The sequence below is a fragment of the Vidua macroura genome, chromosome 25 (genome assembly GCF_024509145.1).
Source record: "Vidua macroura isolate BioBank_ID:100142 chromosome 25, ASM2450914v1, whole genome shotgun sequence".
NCBI lineage: Eukaryota > Metazoa > Chordata > Aves > Passeriformes > Viduidae > Vidua > Vidua macroura.
The window spans coordinates 2,053,796-2,076,660 of NC_071595.1; the positions used below are offsets into that span (position 1 = coordinate 2,053,796).

Below are 22,865 nucleotides of genomic sequence, written 5' to 3' on the forward strand. Positions count from 1 at the left end.
TCTCTGTCCAACGCCCACGTCAGCAAATACCTTTTGTTTCTCTCCCGTTCGGGCTTGCAGGGCTCGGGGCTGCGGGAGCAGCGGCGCGTCGCCTGGAGGCACGGCGAGCCCCGAGGCGGAGCCGGGGATCCCGCAGCCACCGCCCGCTCCCCCCGGCTCGGCGGCAGCCGCCCGCAGCACCCCGCCGGTGAGTGGCGGCTCCCGCACGCCGGTAGGCCGGGCAGGGCGCTGGGTTTGGGGCGGAACGGGCCCCGCAGCCAGCCCGGTTGCGAACGGGCGGCGAGGAGGGCGCGGAGCTCCGCAGCGGCCGCGGGCGCTCGGTGCCGCCCGGTGCCGCCCGGAGCCGCTCGGTGCCGCCCGGAGCCGCTCGGTGCCGGCGCTGCCGCGTCCCCGGCGGGCGCCATTTGCAGCCCCGGGCGCGGACACAAAGGGGCTGCGCGGGGCGGGCGGCGGAGGCGCTGCCGGCGGAGGGGGCGGCGGGAGCGGGGCGGGAGCGGCACCGGGCGCTGGGCACCGGGCACCGGGCGGGGACACGGGGGGCTCTGGCGGAGCGGCAGCCGCGGTTCCGTTCCCGCGGGCGGCTGCGGGCGGCACGCCCGACCCGGGGCGGTCCGAGCGGGCGGAGGGGAGCGCGCAGCCGGCCGGGGCAGGCGGGCGCTGCGGTCCCCGAGGTGGGAGCGGGGCCGGGCGGCTCCGGCGCCGTCGGGCGTCCCGGGCTGCCGGGGACCGGCCGGGCGGGTGAGTGACGGCGGCCGCGGCCAATGCCGGGGGGGCCGGGGCGCTGCCGCCGAGCCTCCCTCCCGAAGCCTTCGGCGGCGGCGGGAGCGGGGCCCGGGCGGAGCGGGGCGAGGCGGAATTGCCGGTTCGAGGCACGGCCGCGGTCGCAGCCGCAGCTGCTCTTGGCTCCTCGTTTCCCGGAGCTGCCTGAAGGCTGCGCAGCTCCAGCGGGCGGCACGAGTCCAGCCCCGCATCCCGGGAATAGATTTAGTCCCAGCTGTAGCACAGCGGTCCGTGCCAAATAACGCGGTCTTGGCTTTGCCATCCCTCTTGTCCTGTTGGAAAATGAATCTATGGTTGAGCGTATCGTGGTTTAAATATATTTGTAGATTTAAGGAAATGCTATTATTTGTAAAGATAGCTGTAAAATTGGCTCTGACATGTTTGGCTGAGTTACACAGCAGTGAAGTCAAGAGTGTAATAATTCTAATAATTTTCTTCATTTTTTAGAGGAACGTTTCATTTCACCTTTTCTGGGATGGAGATTTCTTCTCACCAGTTTCACCTCTTGCAGCAACTAAATGAGCAGCGCAGGCAGGACTTGTTCTGTGACTGCAACATCCTGGTGGAGGGCAAGGTCTTCAAAGCCCATCGCAATGTGCTGTTTGCCAGCAGTGGCTACTTCAAAATGCTCCTTTCGCAGAGCTCGAAGGAGACGAGTCAGTCCACGACAGCCACTTTCCAGGCCTTTTCTCCTGACACCTTCACAGTTATCCTAGATTTTGTGTATTCAGGCAAACTGTCTCTCACTGGTCAGAATGTCATCGAAGTCATGTCAGCTGCCAGCTATCTGCAGATGACCGATGTGATCAGCGTGTGTAAAACCTTCATCAAGTCGTCGCTGGACATCAGTGAGAAGGAGAAGGATCGCTACTTCAGCCTGTCAGACAAAGATGTGAGTTCCAACGGCGTGGACCGATCCTGCGTGTACAGCGGAGGGTGGAGGGCAGAGAGCAGCCCCCCGCATTCCCACTCGAGCCCAGACCCTGGGACGTGCATGATGGGCGGCAACACTTGGAGCAATTTCAACTATTACCCCAGCTCTCAAAGAAATGCCCAGCAGCAGCTGTCCAAACACGAGCAGCGGCAGGATTCCATCAAGAAATCCCGGCACCTGGGGGTGCAGCAGCCTTCGGACGTCCCCCACTATAAATCAAGCAAGCTGGAGGACAGGGCTGCCGAGCCCGCCGGCCACGCCGCGCCGCCCGAGGAGCAAGTTCACATCGACACGGAGGTGGAAGCTCCTCACGTGGGCTACCAGTTTGGCCAAGGGGCTGAGGTGATGCCCAGGGGCTTGGCTGTGTCACAGCAGGAGCACGAGTCACCCCGCTCCTCCAGTAAATCCAAGTCCTCCAAAGCTGAGGAGCAGTATGGGAACATGCCCTCCATCCTGGGAGTCATGGGGAGCTGGGCTGAAGGTGAGTGAGGTTTAAACACCTGTGAATCCTCTCTTCTGGCTCTGAGAAAATAGTTCTTACTCAATAGTAAAGCACAACCACCAAAAAGACAGCTGCATTGTCCAGAAATGTATGTTTGGAAAGTTTAACTCATTACCTTGAAATAATTTTGAGTTCTTGAAGTACCTGGGGTATTAAATTTAAAAATAAATATAAGTTGGGATATTTTTAAGCTCATTTTCATGAAATCACAGAATAGTTTGGGTTGGAAAGGACCTTAAAGCTCATTTTGCTCCACTCCCTGCCATGGGCAGGGACACCTCCCACTATCCCAGGTTGCTTCAAGCTCTGTCCAGGCTGGCTTTACCAGGTCTGTGTTAATACAGCCAATGATCCACTCCTCCTTTGTTGCACTCCTGTGTAATCTACAGGCAAACACAAAACCTTTGTGCTTGAAACAACCCATGAATATTATTTTAATAAAAGTGATGTGCTATTCTTCTCATAAAACACCTTTTCCTAGAGCATTGCGTGACACGATTTTGACCTTTTTTTTTTTTTTTAATTTTCTGACAGATGACCTGGCCAGGATGAGGTTCAAGTGTCCATTCTGCAGCCACGTGGTGAAGAGAAAAGCTGACCTCAAGCGTCACCTTCGCTGTCACACGGGAGAGCGGCCGTACCCCTGCGAGGCGTGTGGGAAGAGATTCAGCAGGCTGGATCACCTCAGCAGCCATTTTCGAACTGTGAGTATTTTTAGCAACTGCATGATTTATTTAACATGTAAATCTGGCTAATTAAACACAGTGTGAGTGTATCTGGTTGAGCTAATGACTCCTGTAAAGAAGAGGGGAATAGAACATTAATTTGGTTTGGTTGCAGTCAAATTGAAGGATAATTTGCAGGAAAGGGGAGGAATTTGTTGGGTAATTGATGGCTTGCAGAGGGTCTGCTCTGCAGCCTGTGACAAATCCAGCGGGCAATTACCGTGCCTGGGCTGGTGCACTTCAGTGTTTGATGTCTCTCAAATTGAGGCAACGCTGCGATTTGATTTTTGTCATCTCCCAAAAACCCCGTTTGTGGCTGCTTTACAAATCCATCCCGTCTGGTTTCCCCAGATCCACCAGGCGTGCAAGCCCATCTGCAGGAAGTGCAAGCGCCACGTCACCGAGCTGACGGGACAAGTGGTGCAGGAGGGCACCCGGCGCTACAGACTGTGCAACGAGTGCCTGGCCGAGGCTGGCATCGACAGCATCCGCATTGACTTGGAGGCTGAGGCGCCTCTGGAATTCCCACAGGATGGGGACAAGGATTCCAGGTGGCACTACGGGGACGACAACAGGTCCGACGTGGAGATCGTGGAGGACGGCTCGAACGACTTGGTCATCCAGCAAGTGGATGACAGCGAGGATGAAGCGGAGGAGAAGGAAGTGAAACCAAATATTAGGTAGTTGGAAGACAAGGATTGGGAATTCCGTGGAAGAGGGAGGATGTACTGTGACCAAATGCCCTCTGCCAGCTGATCCTACAGAGACATGTGGTTGAACAGGTCCAGACTTGCATGTATTTATGGACACGTCATTGAGGCCATGCTGGTTTGTTAGGAGAACCCCCATGCGTTGTTTGGTTTAAAAGAATCCATCCTGAAATTATGGATAAACAAGGAAAATGCAGTATTATGTGGATAATTTTTATAGCAGGCAATGGGGCACGTCTCAAAGCCTCTTGCAAGGAGGTCTAAATACTTTTAAAAAGTCACAGATTATTGTAAATTGCCCATTTTTTACACTTGTAGAGAGGTGGGGTTTATATCACTGGGCTATAAACAAAGTATAAAACCCCTCACACCAGACAACCTCTCTTGAGTGTTCAGAAGTGAAGAGAATCTTCCATGAAATTTCATTAAATCTTCATGTTATGATAAGGAAAAAGGCAATTAATTAAGAAAGAGCATTTAAAATGTTTTGGCACTTTTGTCTGGAAAAGGACTTATGCAAAATTTATTAGGATGAGGTGAATCTTTAGTAGATCATATGCTCAAAACCTATTTCTTTAAAAAAAAATAAGCACATAAATGCTTAACACATCAGAGACAAACAGATTAAAAATTTGGATCATTAATTGATGGCAGTAGATGTTTTAGTCTCAAAATTAGGATCTCAGACTGGCATGTTTTCATAAGCACTATTAAAATACTCTTTTTTTATATATTTTGAAACCTTTCAAAAGTGCCCAGACATGGTGGGATTGTTGGGGTGCAGGGCCAGGAGTTGAATTTGGATGATCCTTGCGGGTCCCTTCCAGCTCAGGATATTGAATTCTGTGCACCTTTTCCAGTCTGTACCAGTGAGACCAAGATGTACTGGAAGTTCTAGACACCATATTTGTGTCATTTCACCCACAATTAGGCTACAGAGATGAGTAATGATGAAGAGATTTTACTTCTCTAACAAAATGAGCTTGGTTTTGCTGCTTAGTGAGTTTCTCTTACCCAGCACTGTCAACAGGAGAGGAGCAGGAGATGCTTCTGCTGCTCTGCATTCCTTGGGCATACCTGAGTGTTATTCCAGTTCTTGGGATCATGGAACTCAATGGCTGTAGACTTAGAAAATTATATCTATTTTTTTCTTTTTTACAGCTTTGTAAGCATGTTTGGCTGAACCCCGGGGTTTCTTACACAACAATCCCATATACATATATACATATGTATATATGTGTATATATACTATATAATCTTTCCCAGGGACAGCTAAAAAGTCACTATTTTATTTTTAGTTGTGTAAAAACTGTATAACTTTCTTGTATCCTCATGACCAGAGAGTGCAGCATTTTCATTCCAGGCTGCAGGTGACCAACAAATGACAAGTTGAGAACTTCATGCTAAATTCAGTGTAAGCATTAAGCACCCTCCTCTCCAAGGGAAGCATCCCAAGGACACAAGAAATGGTGTTTTATTGTTCCTACAAAAAGTACAATTTATTGGCTTAGGTTTGGGGAAGGGGTGACTTAAAAATCTTTGTGATCTTAAGATGAAAACGTCTTAAACAAGACTTACACTTGATTTTATGGATGACACTTGGTCAGCAGCCCAAAAATGGACTTGATGTGAAAACAGACATTTAATTTCTTGGAGCTTTTAAACTCCTAAAATGCCTGTTATTAAATGATTAAGAAATATTCCTGAGCAACCTGGACTAAATCAAATACACAGAACAAGAAATATTTCAAAGAATATGGAGTAACTTTGCTCAAATTTCATAGATGTTTCCCTTTCCCTTTCCATTAAACAGTTTGACAACAAATCCCAGGTATCAGTGCCTGCTGTCCCAGGGTAAAAACGTGGCTGGAATTGGTTTGTGTTTGTTTGGGGATGGATGAAGGGGAGGGGAAAATAAAGTGTTCTCTCCAGGCCTGAAATCTTAACTGCCAACTGCAAAGGTCAGACTATTAAGTGTTTCTTAATAGTGGGGGTGTTTTTAGAAGCAAAGGGATTTTTGGATCAATACTCAGTTTAATTAGAGATCATAAATCTAACAATACTGAGGAGCAGATGCTTCAGAACGAGATCTGAAGTGGCTCTAAGTGGGCAAATGGAACAATCTCTCCATAGGAAGACTTTTACTTTTTAAACACAGGCAGATTAATTGTTGATTTGCTGGGCAAATAAGGGCTTCTTTTCTGGATTTATATGTTGTTAATCTCATTAGTATAATTAGATATCTGTAGTCATTTTTAAAGTATCATATTAAGCTTGGAGTTTAGCTCAAGACTGCGATTCCCACAGGTCAATGATGTTTTCCTGTTTTTTAAAAGTTACCATTTTTACATTTGTTTCTTAATTTTGGTCATTGTTTCCTTCTTTTTGTATTGCAAGACAAGATAAATGTTAAGTGCCTTCTGTTTTCCATGTCCTTCATTTTACACTCACGTATTTTCCTTGGTTGGTTTTTTTTTCCTTTAAATGAAAGTATTTGTTTTCTTTTTGTCTCCTTCCATTGCCTCAGATTGTCTTCTTCATATTTCTGTGAGGATCACATGCCCCTCATCAACACAAGGAACATTTCCTTTCCTTTCAAGGAGGAAAGTAAAGACCACATAGGGATGTTCCCACTGAATTTATTTATTTCCTTGTATTTCTTTCATCTTTATATCTTAGGGACAAGGTTTAGTGCTGGACTTGATGTTAGGGGGTCTTTTCCAAGAATTCTGTGATTATTTTTGCTTGGTTTGTGTTTACTTTGTATTCACAAAACCACAGTCAAGAGTGAAGACAGATTTCATAATCCTCTGATTAATGTCTCTTAACTATCCTTATTTTCTGACAGTATCTTCCCATCCTTTCAAAGGCTGAAATACTTTTAAAAATTCCCTCTCCTCCTTTTTAGGTGTTTCTTACAGAATTCTCTCTGCCCCAAAAAACCTATGACTTGTGTGATGCTCAATTAATTCTTTCACATCATTTCCCTTTTTTTTTTTTTGTCTGCCATTAAATTACCTAAACATCTGTCCAAAAAATGTCACTTGTCCTTATCTTAAAGGTTAAACAGTTGGGTAGCCCCCTTTAAAAAAAAAAAAAAAGATCCCAAAGACTTCTAAGACTTCTGACTTCAGAATGAATCTCCCTTTCCAACCTTTTGTAATTTGGATTCTATTCCAGTTCTAAAGAATTGACATAAGGAAAAAAAAAAAAACAAAAATATTGATTTAGGGTGGCTTTGAAAATACCTGAAAGCCCACAGATCTCAGAGTGCTGACTGACTGCTACAGGTATCCTTCCCTTACTCCTGGCTCTGCAGAATGTTCCATCCTCCACGATTTTGGGATCCATCTCAAGTTTTCAGTGATGACTTCAGGGGAAAAAAAACTCCACAAAACGCTCTGTTGGATATAAAATGATGGAATATACATTTCTTCCCTGAAGCATCTGGTCACTGTCAGAGTTATCCCATTACAGAGCCATGCCAATGTCTACCTTTCTTATATTTTAATTGCTGTTGCTTGGAGGCAACAAGTACAAAAATGAAATAGAAGAAAAAAATCTCCAATTCTGCCCAAAAGGTTGAGTTTTGAAGAAAAGGATGTTCTAATCCTACAGCCCTTGCCTTGCAGAATTTTTCCATTAGGTACAAATTTGTGCCAACACTGTCTGTTGAGTGATGGGTATAAGTTGATAAACTACTAAGAAAAGCTTATAATAGCTTATAATTTAGTTAAATATTTTCTATACTGTTTAACTTAAAACCTTTCTACATTGGAGGCATAACCTTTCATCCTATTTAACTCATGAAATGCAAAGAGGAGGCTTATTTGGTGCATCAAGAATTTTAAACAGAGCAAGAGCACAGAACAAGAGATTTTGTAAGGAAAATTGGGAGGAGTGGCTGGAAAGAGCCTTCTCTCTCTTGGCTTAGCTGCTGGAATAAATTAAACACTACTGACGATCTCACCCGACGCTTGCCGTGGAAATGGGAACTGTTCTTTGCCAGGTTCTTGCAGCCTGCTCTGAGGAGGGGACTGTACCGATGACTGCAAAGCTTCCTTCTCAAAATTATTCCATGGTCTCCAAGAATACGACTGAAAAGAATTTAATCTGATGAGAATCTCATCTTATCTCAGGCACGAATTTGAAAGTGTCTTGTCTTCTAACAGGCATCCTGATTCAATTTTCCACCCAGAAGGGAAAACAGGACAATCTGTGTATTGCACTCCTACGTGCAGCGCTTTGCTTTCGGATTATCCTCATTGTTTGAATACAAAAATCCCGTTATAAAAATGCTGCTATCTCGAGTTAATATCATTAATCCTACACCGCGGAGCTCCGGATCTCTGCCGTTCACCGTTCAGGTGGCGCCTTCCCTCCACACACACAAAGGTAGCAACAACAAAGCCTTGTGTGAGCGGGGCAGCGGCCTCGGAGCAGCATGTGGGTGTGGGAAGCGGCGAGCGGCGGCGGCCGCGGGGCGCTCGGGCCGAGGCAGGCGCTGGGCTGCGGCTGCAATCGGTGCGTTGCCCCTTTAATTGTGTCCCCAGCCCTCGGGCGTCTCTGTCCAACGCCCACGTCAGCAAATACCTTTTGTTTCTCTCCCGTTCGGGCTTGCAGGGCTCGGGGCTGCGGGAGCAGCGGCGCGTCGCCTGGAGGCACGGCGAGCCCCGAGGCGGAGCCGGGGATCCCGCAGCCACCGCCCGCTCCCCCCGGCTCGGCGGCAGCCGCCCGCAGCACCCCGCCGGTGAGTGGCCGTTCTGCTTCGCGCTGATGGGAAGGACCGGGCGGGCGTCGGGGCTGACGGCGGCTGCGAGCCGGCGGCGGCGAGGAGGGCGCGGGGCTCCGCAGCGGCCGCGGGCGCTTCGTGCCGCCCGGAGCCGCTCGGTGCCGCCCGGAGCCGCTCGGTGCCGGCGCTGCCGCGTCCCCGGCGGGCGCCATTTGCAGCCCCGGGCGCGGACACAAAGGGGCTGCGCGGGGCGGGCGGCGGGAGCGGGGGCGGCGGAGGCGCTGCCGGCGGAGGTGAGAGGGGGCGGCGGGGCGGGAGCGGGACCGGCCGGGGTAACCACGGGCGCCCGGCACCGGGCGGAGACACGGGGGGCTCTGGCGGAGCGGCAGCCGCGGTTCCGTTCCCGCGGGCGGCTGCGGGCGGCACGCCCGACCCGGGGCGGACCGTGCGGGCGGAGGGGAGCGGGCAGCCGGCCGGGGCAGGCGGGCGCTGCGGTCCCCGAGGTGGGAGCGGGGCCGGGAGGCGCCTCCGCGGTGCCGGAGCGGCTCCGGCGCCGTCGGGCGTCCCTGACTGCCGGGGAGCGAGCGGCCAATTCGGCCGGGCGGGCGGGTGAGTGACTGCGGTCGCGGCCAGTACCGGGGGGCCCCGGCCGGGAGGGTGGCGACCCCGGGGCGCTGCCGCCTCATTCGAGCGGTCCCGATGCGCCGGGGCGGAGGCTGTGCCCACCGTGGACCCGCGTCAGCCGCGGCTCTGCCCACGGCGGAGGGGCCAAGTTCTCTTACAGAGTCGAAGAACCACCATAGCTTGGTCGACATAATTTTCCTTCTTTTGGGATACGGAGTAATCCCGCTGGGACATCTTTTCACTTCTTTTGGAGTTGTTAAGTTTCTTCTCTCTTGTTATGCAGAGTAGTGGCCGCAGGGAGATTGGAGATACGTTGGGAATGCGATAGCGCTTTTTTAAACGAGAGCTCATCTTTTAAATTAGGATTCAGCATCATTGATTTAGATTATCATGATGATGTTTTTTTCCTTTACAGCAAACCTTCCTCTTCCTCCCCGCCTGGAATGGAGATTTCTTCCCACCAGTCTCACCTTTTGGAGCAGCTGAACGAGCAGCGGAAGCAGGACTTGTTCTGTGACTGCAACATCCTGGTGGAGGGCAAGGTCTTCAAAGCCCATCGCAATGTGCTGTTTGCCAGCAGTGGCTACTTCAAAATGCTCCTTTCGCAGAGCTCGAAGGAGACGAGTCAGCCAACCATAGCCACGTTTGAGGTCTTTTCTCCAGAGACGTTCATGGTCATCCTGGACTTTGTGTATTCAGGGATATTGTCTTTAACGGGTCAGAATGTGATCGAAGTCATGTCAGCTGCCAGCTATCTGCAGATGACAGATATCCTCAATGTCTGCAAGACCTTCATTAAGTCCTCACTGGATATTAATGAAAAGGAAAAGGATCATTACCTCAGCCTCTCGGCCAAAAGTGTGAGCACTGAACCCACCCCTGCCCGCCCGGCTCTTTATCGCTCCAGAAGGAAAGCAAAGAGCAACCCCCGGCGTTCCTACTCGATCCCAGATGAAAAACCCAACGGGAATGAAAACTCCTGGAGCAGTTACAGCAGCTACCTGTCCTCACAGGTGATCCTGCAGCGGGCAGAGACCCAGCTGTCCAAAAGAGGCAGGAAACAGGGCTCCACGAGGAAGCGCCGCAAGCACCTGGGGCTGTCGCAGAGCCGGGAGCTGGGAGGGTGCAAATCGGACAGAGCGGAGCGAGCCGGAGCCTCGGATCCCGCTCACATCTCCCACGGGGGAGAGGAGGCCGAGTTTGATGCCGAGAACGACGTGGATCGGGATGATTTTGGATATCATGCCGGAGCAGAGGCCACAGCCAAGAGGTGGTCGGTTGCTCAGCTAGAACAAGAACTTTCCAGAACTCCTGAGTTCATGGAGTTAAAGGCAGAAGAACTGTACACCTCAATGCCCACAATTTTAGGGGTAATGAGTAGCTGGAATGAAGGTAAACAACAGAAACGGCTTGGAAAAGTTTGGTTTTATTTAGGAGTATTCATGTGATGATTTGGAAGGAATTTGTACAGCTTCATGGAAACCAAAAACCTGCCTGGAATGATAGGTGATTTTATCTGCTCAATTTTAGTGCTAACACTAAGATTTTCAAGCCAGAACAGGGCATGGGAATTGGAATGGGACTGACCTAGGTATTCTGTAAATTTCAACCCAAACATGCCTGATTATTTGGGCCCAAGTGGAGTTCAATGAAGCCTTAAGGGCTGTAATTGACTTGGGGACCTGAAGGACTGAGTTTCTCCAATATCTGGCAATAACAGAGGTGTTCAACCTCAACCCAAGTCCTTCACATGAGAGGTGCTGGCATTGCTGGGATGTTGCATTTTGGGGTCCAACCAGCCCAAACGTCTGTCATCACCTGCCTGAGAGGGTGGAACAAAGCTGACACGTTTATTCCTTTGGAAATGAACACATCTGTAGATCATAACTGCATATTCTAAAGACATCTTTGTATATCACACAGAGATTACAAATGTCAAAGCTATGAACCATTAGCTGGTGGAAGAGTCAGATATGATGGCTATGTATAAATAGCTGCATATTTATGATAACCTTTATATCTAAAAAATGTTGTCAGGAAGAAAACACTATCAAGTGGTAAATTGACATGTTAAATAAGAATAAAAATGCAAGCTGGGGGATGTACATACATATATATATTTAACAAATCTATATCCCCCTTATTTATAAAACCATCCTTTAAAACTTATTTTTAATTCAATTTCTCTCTCAACAATATCTGTCATTCCATAACATTTCTAAATCAACATTTCTTGTCTCAAAGTTTACATATAAATACATACTTTGTAAACCTTCTATCAAACTTTGAACATTTTCTATATTTTCAAAAATTTTCAATTATATTTTCTCATTTTCTTTCTATTTTCACATCCTCCAAAGCCTGTGTTTTATGTATCATTATATACTATATATAATATAATACATATACAACCATCCAAATATCCCAAATGTTGGGTTTTTTTTTCCCTATTTAAAGAAAACTCGAGCTGTCAGATATTTTAAACTGAAAACTGATGGAAGTACAGCAAGAAAGCTCTGCTCTGTGCCCTGTCCCTGCCAGGTGACCTGCCCCGGATGCGTTTCAAGTGCCCGTTCTGCACCCACACGGTGAAGCGCCGCGCGGACCTGAAGCGCCACCTGCGGTGTCACACCGGGGAGCGGCCCTACCCCTGCGAGGCCTGCGGCAAGAGGTTCACCCGCCTGGAGCACCTCCGCAACCACTTCCAAACGGTAGGAAAACCCCCCCTGGGTTTAGAAGATTTGGTTTATAGCTCAGCAAAGACTCGCTCAGAGCTCGTTGTGAAAGTGTGAATTAATTCGCTGGTGGTAGCTGTGTAGGCATCTCCGAACCCAGCACCAGAAAAGCAGTGCATCAGCTTGAATTGTTCATTATTTAACGTGGCAAACTGTATTTAAAATTTAATTTTTTAGCGCGATTCAGCACAACTTGAATTGTTCATTATTTAACGTGGCAAATTGTATTTAATATTTAATTTTTTAGCACGATTCAGCACATTTTCTGTCAGTGCAACAGGCCAGGACCGGGTAATAATTGACTCCATGCATTTACAGAAGGCTCATAATAATCTTTATTAAGAAACCCATGCTTTTATACCCTAGTTTGCAACATGTGGACCTAATTGGTCCTTTAATTAAAACACCATCAGCATTGGCTAATTAAGAAACCACCCTTTGGTAAACAAATCTCTGTAAACACATTCCACATGTTCACAACACCAGGTGCAGCAAGTTAAGAATTGTTTCTCATTCTTTTCTCTGAACTTCTCACAGCCTTTCCCAGAACGATGCCTGGGAAAGTTGTCTCTGTGACCAGAGAGCTGCTGCGACAATTTTCATGGTCTAAAAATAAAATTTAAAAATGGGTGAAGGCTCTGAATTTGTAAATTTTAAATCCTTTCAGATACACCAAGCTGGCAAACTGATCTGCAGGAAGTGCAAGCGCCACGTCACGGAGCTGACGGGCTGCGTGGTGCAGCAAGGGACGCGGCGCTACAGACTGTGCCACAAGTGCTTGGCAGAAGCCAATTTCGACAGCATCCCCGAGGATTTCAATGCATCTGAACATTCTCCTGTCTCCTCCACGGGAAACAAACGCCCCAAATGGGCTTTGGAGGAGGAGCAGAAGTCAGATGAAGAGACAGTGGAGGAGGAGCCCTATAATTTGGTTGTCCGACACAATAATGATGATAATCCGGATGAGGTAAAGGAAAAGGTGAAGCCAAATCTTAGGTAGATCTTTGTGTCTTTGTTATTGTTGTGTTCAAGATTAAATGACTTGTGTCCTCCCAACTAATGCTGGTATACTGCTTTTCATAAAATGAAGTATCACTAAAATTCTGTTCTGAGAAGGAAATTTTGGACCAAAACAAGTTGTTTTGCAGACATGGAACGGTGTAACTGCTTCTAAATGTCATCCAGAAAGTACTGAGCATCATAAAATAGCCTGAGTTGAAAGGGACCCACAAGGAACATTGAAGTCCAGCTGCTCACTTATTATCTGGAAACTGTTTAGGAGAATTGGTTTATATTTCATCAAAGACTTGCTCAGAGCTCCTGCTCGTTGTGGAAGTATGAACCAGTTTACAATTCTACAAAGGTTCTGTATGATACAGATTTTTGAAGACCAAATATTGCTAATTTGCTTTGGAAAAACTCTTACTGAGGTGAGCAGCTGAGAAATGTTAAACCACTTTTATTTTTTTGCTGATATTGTAATTAATTTGTACATAACACATCAGAAACTTCCTAAGAAAGGAGCGAGGGAAACAAGTGGAGTTCTTCCTGTTGAAGAACCTTTTTACCAGAGCTTTGTTTTCTCAGTGTACTTCCAGCTTCTTATAGTTGAGAAAAGCATGATTTAGGAACTCCCACAGCCAGAGTAGAGTAGGTGACCAGAGCATCTGTAGTGCACTTGGATAGTATGAATTTGCCTTTTTTTTTTTTTGTACTGTGAATTTTATAGAAAGATACACCAACGTGGTTCCAAGGAAATAAAAAGTGCAATCACTGGAAGTGCAGTTGTCAGGTTTTTTCCATTATTTTTTTCCCCAGGATTGATGCAAGATTTGCTTAAACCCATCTAACTTACTCTAGGAATAAAGAAGCCAAGTCCCTTGAATTTCAGTGGGACATTTGTGATCAGAGCTTAAGATCATGGAGCTACTTTAGAAAGGCTCTCCTGCTCGTATAACTTTAGGGTGCTTGACAGTATAAAAACATTTTTAATAGCACAATTTCCCTCAGAGGTTAAGCAACTCTTGTAGTTCTGGAGTCTCTTAAGCTTTTTTTAGTCGTATTTATTTCCCCAGTCACTTGAATCAGAGTGCACTTGCACTTGGTAGAGAAACTAAAAATGCTCACTATTAAATTATTAAAAAAGAAAAGCTCAAGGAGTGCACAAAGAAACCTTCTGCCTGAGAGCAGAGAATGGCATTCCCAGTGGGTACTCCTGATAAAGAGCCACTCTTTGGTCTCATGTCTCATTTGATGCTGTGTTTCCCTTCCCGTTAGCAGCATCTGTAGTGTGAGGTTCCTGCCAAGAAAGCAGAAAATTCCCCACAGAGAATTTGAGAACAGCCATGTTGATGCACATCCAGGTTCTGCCTCCAACAGCTGCCATTAAACTCAGCAAAAGGGAGAATGGGGCAAGCTCCTGTAATAATTCCTTAATGCTCTCCCAATCTCCAGCCTTTTTTAGCGCTCCTTGAGATTTGTACATTTAGTAACCACCAATGCAGGTCTTTTCCAAGGAGTTCACCACTCTACCCTTGAACTTCCTACATCTGCAGGATCCTCTGGCACCCCCAGAAAGGTTTGCAGTCTAAGGGTGTTTTTTAATGACCCACTTTCATGGGTCCTGTAAAGCCCTGGGAGAGCAGCACTGTGAGCTGAAACTTGCCACTGCCACAGCTGTGCAAATGGAACAAGGTGGATTTAAGGCCTGTTTTATAGTAAGTACTTAATAAATATTGAAAAAAAAAAAAAAATATGAATAACACTTACTTAATTCCAAATGTTTTCCTAGCAAGTTCCTGACAGCATTTCAATAAGTAGAGCATTTCAGTATGTTACTATAGCGTGAGACTGATCTTGTGGCACCTCAGCATTTGTCTGCAAAGTTAAAAATTTAACCACATCAATTTATTTTCTCACGTTTTAGAGAGCTGGGCTAAAGGAAGGCTGCCCTCAGCTCCTACACCCACCTCCCCTCAGTTCCTTGCCCATCTCCCCATAGCCCCAGCCCCTCACTCACCTCCCCATAGCTCCAGTTCAGGTCCTTGCCCAGCTCCCCTCAGCCCCTAGCCCAGAGCCCCTCAGTCAGTGTCCACCTCCCCAAAACCATACTGACCCTCAGCCCCAGCTCAGCCCCTTGGTCTGTGTCCATCTCCCCCCACCACTGACCCTCAGTCCGCGTCCGTCTCCCCACACCACTGACCCTCGCTCAGTGTCCATCTCCTCACACCACTGACCCTCGCTCAGCGTCCATCTCCTCACACCACTGACCCTCGCTCAGCGTCCATCTCCTCACACCACTGACCCTCGCTCAGCGTCCATCTCCTTACACCACTGACCCTCAGTCCATGTCCATCCCCCCACACCACTGACCCTCGCTCAGCGTCCGTCTCCCCTCAGGCTGTGGAGAACAAAAGCCACCTCAACTCGACGCCCGATTGGCCGAGCACAGTCACGTGACACCGCCAGCCAATGATATTCCAAAGTGACGCCTGAGGGGCCGCAATGGCGGCCGCGCCCTCACTGCCCTTGGGGCTCTGCGTGAGGAGAAAAAAACCCCAAGGTGTCAAAAATCACACTTATTTTGTACCATTAAACTGGCGTGTTGCAATTTTTACTGATAAAAAAGAGTCTGCTCGCCTTAGCACAAGTGTAATTCATCAGTGTCTGAACTGACCGGTCAAGATCACTCACAAAGCCATTAATTGTTTCTGTCCAAGTTTTATTTTGGCATTGAGGCTTGCTTAAAAAAACGAGAGAGGTTTTAGCCCTCAGTCGTTACAGCATGGAAATAAAACCTGAACTATTTAAGTTGATTTTTCAAGATGAGACACCACAGGGAGGCACTTGCAGCATTTATGGGAACAGAGCAGGCCAGGCCTATGCTCCTCATGTTTAAATTAAATTAAAACAGCACATAATGCACATTTGTCATCTGTGATTTAAAATAAATACAACACACTTTTGATTATTTTTGATTAATTTTGATTCAGTCAAGTCCATAATCCTTTGACATTTAAGGATTGTCTATATTGCTCTTTTTAAAAGACAAGTAGGCTGATCCAAAACATGCTTTTTAAAAAAGAGTTTTCACAAGATACAGCTGGGAGTGAATTCAGGGAGAACCTGGGACATCCCTTTCCATCCCCTTCTACCACAGCAGCAAAGCTGCCAACTTTTTAGAGTTATCGTGGGTGATGAAAGGATTTCAGGTACACAGTCACACGCTTTAGGATTTCACGTGGCAATTTATTTACAGCAATCCAGCACCACCTGCTGGCACGATTTCTTTTTAAAGTAGCTTAAAAGATGTGGTGGTTTGTTTGTTTAATTGGCATCATTTTTTAGGTGTCTAATTTTAAACACTCAGATTTTTTTTTTCCCCCCACATTACATCTGAGCCACTGCAGCTATTTTGGATTTATGAAATATGGAGGAGGGATGTCAGCTCAGAATTAGAACGTGAAATATGCAAATGAAATCAATCTAGATGAACATTATCTCCTGCCACGCTGCAAAAAGGGAGTATTTTAGTTATCAGCTCCACCAATTTCTGTATTTTATACAGCTCCTAGCAGATGTACCAGCCTGAAAAGCTGACTGCCAGCACTCCTAGGAGACTTCCAACCTGTACAAACCTCTCCTTCTCCATACCCCCCAAACCTCACTTAATTCTTAATCTCTGTCTCAGTGAAAACAGTCTGACATTCCCTGCAATTAACTCCCTTCAATTTCTCATTTTAACTGGCCAATTCCGTAGTTTTTTCCACAGGGTTTAGAGTTTTAGGGGGCTTTTGCCAGGTGATGACCAATACCCACTCAACCACACCGTTCTTGCTTTAAATATCAATGATGACAAAAACTTCTGGCTTTTCATCTTCACAGATCTGCATTGCTGAGTAAGTTATGGCTTTGACCTCTGTGCCCTAGAAAAGAGACACAAACCATAGATTTTCTAAATTTTATCCCTTTTACCAGTTCAGAATCCCCAGTTCTCATCACTTGCCTCAAATGCTACCCATTTTTTTCCCCCAAAAAAGCTGTTAGCTATATATGTTCTGATGAATAATGAAGTTTTACTAATGGCCAGGTCAAACAGTGAAAAGGGAACTCTTCCCTTATTTTCTTGCCTCTTAATACCACAAATTCCTTCTCTTACCTCTGACAGACCATCAACATTTTCTATGCTAAAAATATCACAGTGCAAGACAACAGATTTTGCTTCTAACAATTCTTTAGGGAAAAAAAGAAAGAAAAAAAAGCAAAAAAATAAATTGACTAAGCAGAAATCTGTACTGATAGCGTGAAACCCAAACACATAAATTCTGAATATAGATTGATTTTCTGTATTATCAACATCACAAAAAGGAAGGCAATTGAGTTAATTTGTTGAGTTTTGCTAGTGCTGAGGAAATGTCATGCTCAGGCCAACAGTTTCAGGGAGATCTTGAGTTCAGTGGTACTTCAGCCACGTTTATGTTTTGATCTCTGCAGAACTCAGAGGTCTGATTTAAAGGCCACCACACATCCTCCCCCTAAAATGGAAAAGAGGAACCACTGCATACCTGTGGGTGTTTGTCTAAAGAGAACTCTTCTCCCCACCTGTAAAGGCAAAAAAAAAAACCAAAAAAAAACAAGAGAGGTGTTGTAATTTTGGTAATATTTACCAAGTGCTATGATTAGTTTTGGTGATGAGCACAGAACAGTGAGATTTTCATTTAAAGCCTCAAAGGAAGCAAGAAAAGTGCACAATCCATTTTCAGATGATGGTTTAAGCTCACCCAATTGATCTTATTTTGAACTGCCTTCGGTCAATGTGAAGCACTTTCACTTCCTGAGTGAAAGAGAGAGAGGGAGGAGAAATGTGTCAATCACACCTTCTACCTTCAGGCAGAAATTCCCAGTAAATCCCACTTACAAAGGTTATTCCCACTGTTTAGACACCTTCCACCAAGCCCAGCTTGCCCCAAAAGCCCCATCCAGCCTGGCCTTGTGGTTTTTATGTTCCTTTTTCCTCTAAAATACCATTGCATTCAGAGCTGGGATTATCAGGGAACAGCTTTGTCCTACAAATGGAAAAAGCTGAAACCAGAACACTTACCCTGGGTATAAAAAACTCATCAGCACTGAATTTATACAGCCACTCATCCAGGAAGTGGAAGAGAAGAGACAACAGGTCATGCCCTGTGTGGTTGAAGCAGAGATTGCCTCAGCAAAAAACATTTTTAAGAGCACCTCAGATGTACAGGAGATTCAGATAACGATGCTTAATTATATTTTAATTAACTACCCTAAGGCTACATGTAAAGATTGAGATTTTTGGTGCTTTTCTGCCTCTCATAACTCTGCATAGAAGAAGTGCAGCCCTCACCTTCTGCCTCTACCTCCACAGTATCCACAGGTTCCACAGTGCCTGTGTCTGTCATGTAGCCAAACATGGCCATGGCACACTGCTCAAAGGCTTCTTCCAAGGTGTCTCCCCAGGCATGGAGCCTAAAAACACATGGAACAATCACTGGAGCCTAAAAACACATGGAACAATCACTGCAATAAAATACTGGGTCACAACAAAAAGAAACAGCCCCAAAGTCACCTGCAAATGGGCAATCAGAACATTGGAATTCAGGCAGAGGTGGTGAATGTGCAAAAAACCACCTGGTTTTTCTAGAAGGAGAAGTTTGTCAGAAGAGTTTCTTGGGAGAATGTGGAAAATAAGTGTTTTATTAGCCACCAAGAAAGTTCTTTCCTAATGTGGCTCATTGGTGTCTATAAAAGTAAACCACACAGAAGAAATTTTGTTTAAAAGGAGATTTCAAAAGACATTTCCAAATAACACAGGGGCTTAGTCAGAAGCACCACTGAAATACTAAAAAAGAAACCAAACATAATTCTATGGTGTCCCAAAAGCAGAGACAAAATTGACCATATCAAAGCACCCAGTGAGTGAAATTTCAGAGCTCCACAAGGTGTTACACCTGCAAAGTGTCCTTGGCTGTTACTCCAGGCTTAAAGCAGTGTAAAAAACCAATCAATTTGTCACCCTGGGAAATCCCAGCTGCCCACACTTACTGCACATCTGCTGTGTGATCCAAATCTGAGGGGAAGCAAAAAGAAAAGGAATGATGTCACCAAATGTATTTATAACATGCAGATTAAAAATAAAATAATATAAATACCTGATTTTTAACAAAACATTTTTACATTCATCTGCATATGTGATAAATTTACTTTGTAGTACATTAGAAAAATTTAGCACAGGTGGAATTTTGGATTATTTCTGCCAAAAAAAACCTGTTTAATGTGATTATGTCAATGCAGGGTTTGGCTGCTGTAACCCAACAGGCTTCCACAAGTTAACTGCAATAAAAAGGAACTTTCACCAGGAGTAAAGAGTTTATGCTGAAGTCTACAGGACTGAAAGTTATTCATGCAGAGGATGAGATTTGCAAATATTTCCAGCTCAGTGAGGAAATCTACCTGTCCACATCCAAAAGCAGCCATTATGCAAAGAGAAGAATTTAAAACATAGGATGGAATATAAAATAGAAGGCAAACTTTACTCATGGAGCATGATTAACATCCCATGTATCCTAATTTATGTTTATTCAGAGGAATGAAAGAAATGCAAAATTCCAGCAGAACTAAGCTGGGATGTGAAATAAATGCTCACTTCAACTGAAAAAAAAAATTATTAAATTATTCTGGTGCTGTTTAAAGAGATCACACACTATTAAAGGGTTCTCAACAAGAGTCTCTAAAGCAAACCAATTCCTTTGGGTGCAAAAGAGGGATAAAACCTCCTCCACTTATGGAAACTGCATGGCTGTTGTGATGTGTCACAATGTCTGCACTTCTATCAAACAAAGACCTGAACACAGCATAAAAACAGGAATTCTCTCAGAGGTAACAAAAGCTGTCCCTCCAGACAGGCACTGGTGACACAGAAATCAGGCAGGGAATGATCCCCTGCCTTAGGGGATCTGATCTCCTCCTCTGAGGAGACATCCCAGGGGTGGGGAAAGGGAGAGAGAATCATCTTTAAGTAGAATAAAAACACCACACACAAAAACCCAGCACGCTTTTGAATGTCCCTTCCTACATGAGAGGTGGAAAAATTGCTAAGAAATGGCTCAGAAAAGTTTTCAGGGTGAGACTTGAGTAATTTATTTCCATCGTGATTTTGTTTTTTCAGTGCCCATACCAAGAAAAATTGTTTACATGAAGAAAATATGAAGGAAATAGAGAATATGGAGAGAATGAATATGGAGAAAATATGGAGAGAATGAATATGGAGAGAATGAATATGGAGAGAATGAATATGGAGAGAATGAATATGGAGAGAATGAATATGGAAAAAATATGGAGAGAATGGATATGGAGAAAATATGGAGAGAATGGATATGGAGAAAATATGGAGAAAATATGGAGAAAATATGGAGAAAATATGGAGAAAATATGGAGAGAATGAATGTGGAGAAAATGTGGAGAAAATGTGGAGAAAATGTGGAGAGAATGGATATGGAGAAAATATGGAGAGAATGGATATGGAGAAAATATGGAGAAGATATGGAGAAAATATGGAGAAAATGGATATGGAGAAAATATGGAGAGAATGGATATGGAGAAAATATGGAGAGAATGGATATGGAGAAAATATGGAGAAAATATGGAGAAAATATGGAGAAAATGGATATGGAGAAAATGGATATGGAGAAAATATGGAGAAAATGGATATGGAGAAAATGGATATGGAGAAAATATGGAGAAAATATGGAGAACGTAACATGAAGAAAATTGGTTTTTCATTCCTATATTTCCTGTTATCTTCCTTGCCCTCACTACAGCACTGCCACATGCTGCATCACGATAACATTAAATAAAAAATAAATAAAAATACTCACATTCATATTTCTTGCAGAGAGGGGGGTACTTGTCTTTCACAGCCTTCTGCTCCTGGGTCAGGTTGTAATCCCTGTCCTCAGCTGCCATGGCTCACAGGAATCCCTCCCTTCCTGCGGCTGGGGCAGACCCAGGGATTCTCCCTCACTTCCTGCTTTCCCCACTGTGAAAAAATGCATATTTTATGATTGGCTTTATGCAATAGTTACAATGAATATTATATGTGTAACGTTGGGAAGTTATGCTCTATTAATTCTCTCAAGTGCTGTGTTGAATGTATTTTTAGGTTATAACACAATGTTAAAATAGAAACTATACTATGTAAAATGTTTTTTAACTAGCTCAAGAAAGAGATGGGATAATCAAGGAATTCTTCACACAGAGATAACAATTACAGAAACCCCTAAATTTTCCAGAGAAGAGGAATTTATGATTTTCCTTATCAACAGAAATGAACTTCTTCAAGACTGACTTAGACTCGAAGGCACCTGGGGATTAACAGAAACTTTTTGACAAGTACCAGATGAATTTCTTGTTTTAAATAAAATATATGCATAATCATGAAGTGTTTTTAAGGTTATTCCTTTGTTCACAAGGGATGCTTGTCGTGGCTTAAGAGCATCTGGACATCTGTAATTCTTTGCTTTTTTATTGTCTTGTAATTGTCCTAACTCTACATTTTTATTACTCTAATTGTATTACTATTTTTATGACCATTTTATTATTATTAAACTTTAAACATTTTAAAAACCAAGCGATTGGCGTTTTTCACAGCCACGGAGGGATTCAACAGGGAGGATTCCAAACTCAGCTGGTTTGTGTCAGACTGCCAAGGTGAGGATGTTCAATCCCACACCCATGAAGTGATGTTTGGTCAGGCACCAGAGCCAAGGGAAAATATTCCTTATTCCTTTTGTGGGAGGAACTGTGGTTTTTTTCCTCCTTGTGTACACTGAGCATTCCATTCATTCACAATTAATAAAATACTCTGATGGGAACAGCTGTGAAGTGAATTAAAACTTCCATGCTTCAGGTTCATTTTAATTTTCTAATTAATTCTTTTTTGAGGGCGCTCAGCCCATTGCACGCCACACACTTGAAGTGGCACTGCCCCCAAAAACTCCTGATGTGACCTTACTGAAGATTTTTCCTCAGGAAAAATCCTCCTTGTTCTCTTAGGACAAGGATTACATTTAAACCTCCAAACCTTAAAGCATGTGCGTGGCAAATCCAGCTGTCACCCAAAGTGCCAGGGGCTTCCTGTGTTCCTTCTCTGGCTGATTTTTTAAATAAAACAAATTAAAAAAAAAGAACTGTATCCACTGTAAAAAACTGCACAAAAAAGAACTGTACAAAAAAAAAAGAGAACTGTACAAAAAAATCTGCATCAACTCCCCCATATAAAAGTCAGACTCTCACACCTGATCTCATAAATTGCTGTTTTCCTGTTCTTTTGTAAATCCAACAAACACAAACTGAAGATTAACTTCAGGCTAATTAATTTTCCTCTCCAGACTCCCAGCTATCACAACGATTCTTTAATATTTTTGTGCATTATAAGAATTATCCACAGCTGAACCCAACACTTCCCCAAACAACACAAATAATTTACAGATACCCCTTAACTTTTACACAGCAGCTGCTTCTTACTTCAAAGCTTAGAAATAAGGCATAAGATTTCCAATTTTTAATTTCAGCTAAAAATAGAAGTGTGTTGGAAAGAGAAGTCTGAAATTGAGAACTCGGGGTACCCCATGAGGAATAAACCCAGATATTGATTTGATATTTGATTTTAAACCTGTTAAGCCCCAGCTGTGGACAGTCAGGTCCCGGGTTACCCTCAGCAGCCGACCAGAACCAACAAATATCGCGCCTCTAAAACTCACCGCGGCACCGAATTGTGGAAAAAGGGAATATATTCGTGATTATAGAGAATTAATAACACGCCGGGGACGCCCGATGGTGTCAGGGCGGCCCTGTATGGAGGCCTCGGCCCACACACGCACCGGTCCGGTCCCGCTCTGATACGCACTGCCCACGTCTGTGGTGACCGGAGGAGCCGCAGCCACCGGTTCTTCCAAATCGGGGACCGGGAGCGGGGACCGGGCACCGGGACCGAGCACTGAACCCTCAGCGGGGGGCGCGGCCCCTTTAAGAGCGCGCTGAGGGCGCTCCGGAAAATGGCGGCTCCCACGGGAAGCCCGCCCACGTGACCGCGGCGCGCG

At 45.1% G+C, this 22,865-nt stretch overlaps 3 protein-coding genes across 14 annotated transcripts; 2 read left to right on the plus strand and 1 right to left on the minus strand.

Annotated features, from left to right (window-relative positions):
* The first annotated feature begins 112 nt into the window (after positions 1-112).
* ZBTB8A (zinc finger and BTB domain containing 8A) lies at positions 113-6,167 on the plus strand. 2 transcript variants are annotated; one of them, XM_053998540.1, is made up of 4 exons: positions 113-187; positions 1,228-2,195; positions 2,751-2,920; positions 3,293-6,167. In XM_053998540.1, exons 2-4 carry the CDS (start codon positions 1,256-1,258, stop codon positions 3,623-3,625), a joined length of 1,443 nt encoding a protein of 480 aa, XP_053854515.1. In that variant the 5' UTR covers positions 113-187; positions 1,228-1,255; the 3' UTR covers positions 3,626-6,167. The 2 variants fall into 2 exon arrangements, with proteins under 2 accessions (XP_053854515.1, XP_053854514.1); XM_053998539.1 differs by having other exon boundaries at positions 140-211.
* Positions 6,168-8,117: 1,950 nt separating this feature from the next.
* LOC128818854 (zinc finger and BTB domain-containing protein 8A-like) lies at positions 8,118-13,521 on the plus strand. The gene is made up of 4 exons (XM_053998538.1): positions 8,118-8,401; positions 9,423-10,399; positions 11,549-11,718; positions 12,410-13,521. Exons 2-4 carry the CDS (start codon positions 9,451-9,453, stop codon positions 12,740-12,742), a joined length of 1,452 nt encoding a protein of 483 aa, XP_053854513.1. The 5' UTR covers positions 8,118-8,401; positions 9,423-9,450; the 3' UTR covers positions 12,743-13,521.
* Positions 13,522-15,446: 1,925 nt separating this feature from the next.
* Positions 15,447-22,842, minus strand: ZBTB8OS (zinc finger and BTB domain containing 8 opposite strand). 11 transcript variants are annotated; one of them, XM_053998557.1, is made up of 9 exons: positions 22,527-22,842; positions 21,848-21,917; positions 20,643-20,791; positions 18,811-18,835; positions 18,113-18,234; positions 17,843-17,925; positions 17,523-17,575; positions 17,307-17,343; positions 15,447-16,667 (listed from the first exon to the last, which is right to left on the minus strand). In XM_053998557.1, the coding sequence occupies exons 3-9, from the start codon at positions 20,728-20,730 to the stop codon at positions 16,581-16,583; spliced, it is 495 nt and encodes a 164-aa protein (XP_053854532.1). In that variant the 5' UTR covers positions 20,731-20,791; positions 21,848-21,917; positions 22,527-22,842; the 3' UTR covers positions 15,447-16,580. The 11 variants fall into 11 exon arrangements, with proteins under 11 accessions (XP_053854532.1, XP_053854528.1, XP_053854531.1 ...); XM_053998553.1 differs by having other exon boundaries at positions 20,643-20,803; XM_053998556.1 differs by having other exon boundaries at positions 22,439-22,842.
* Positions 22,843-22,865: the final 23 nt, after the last annotated feature.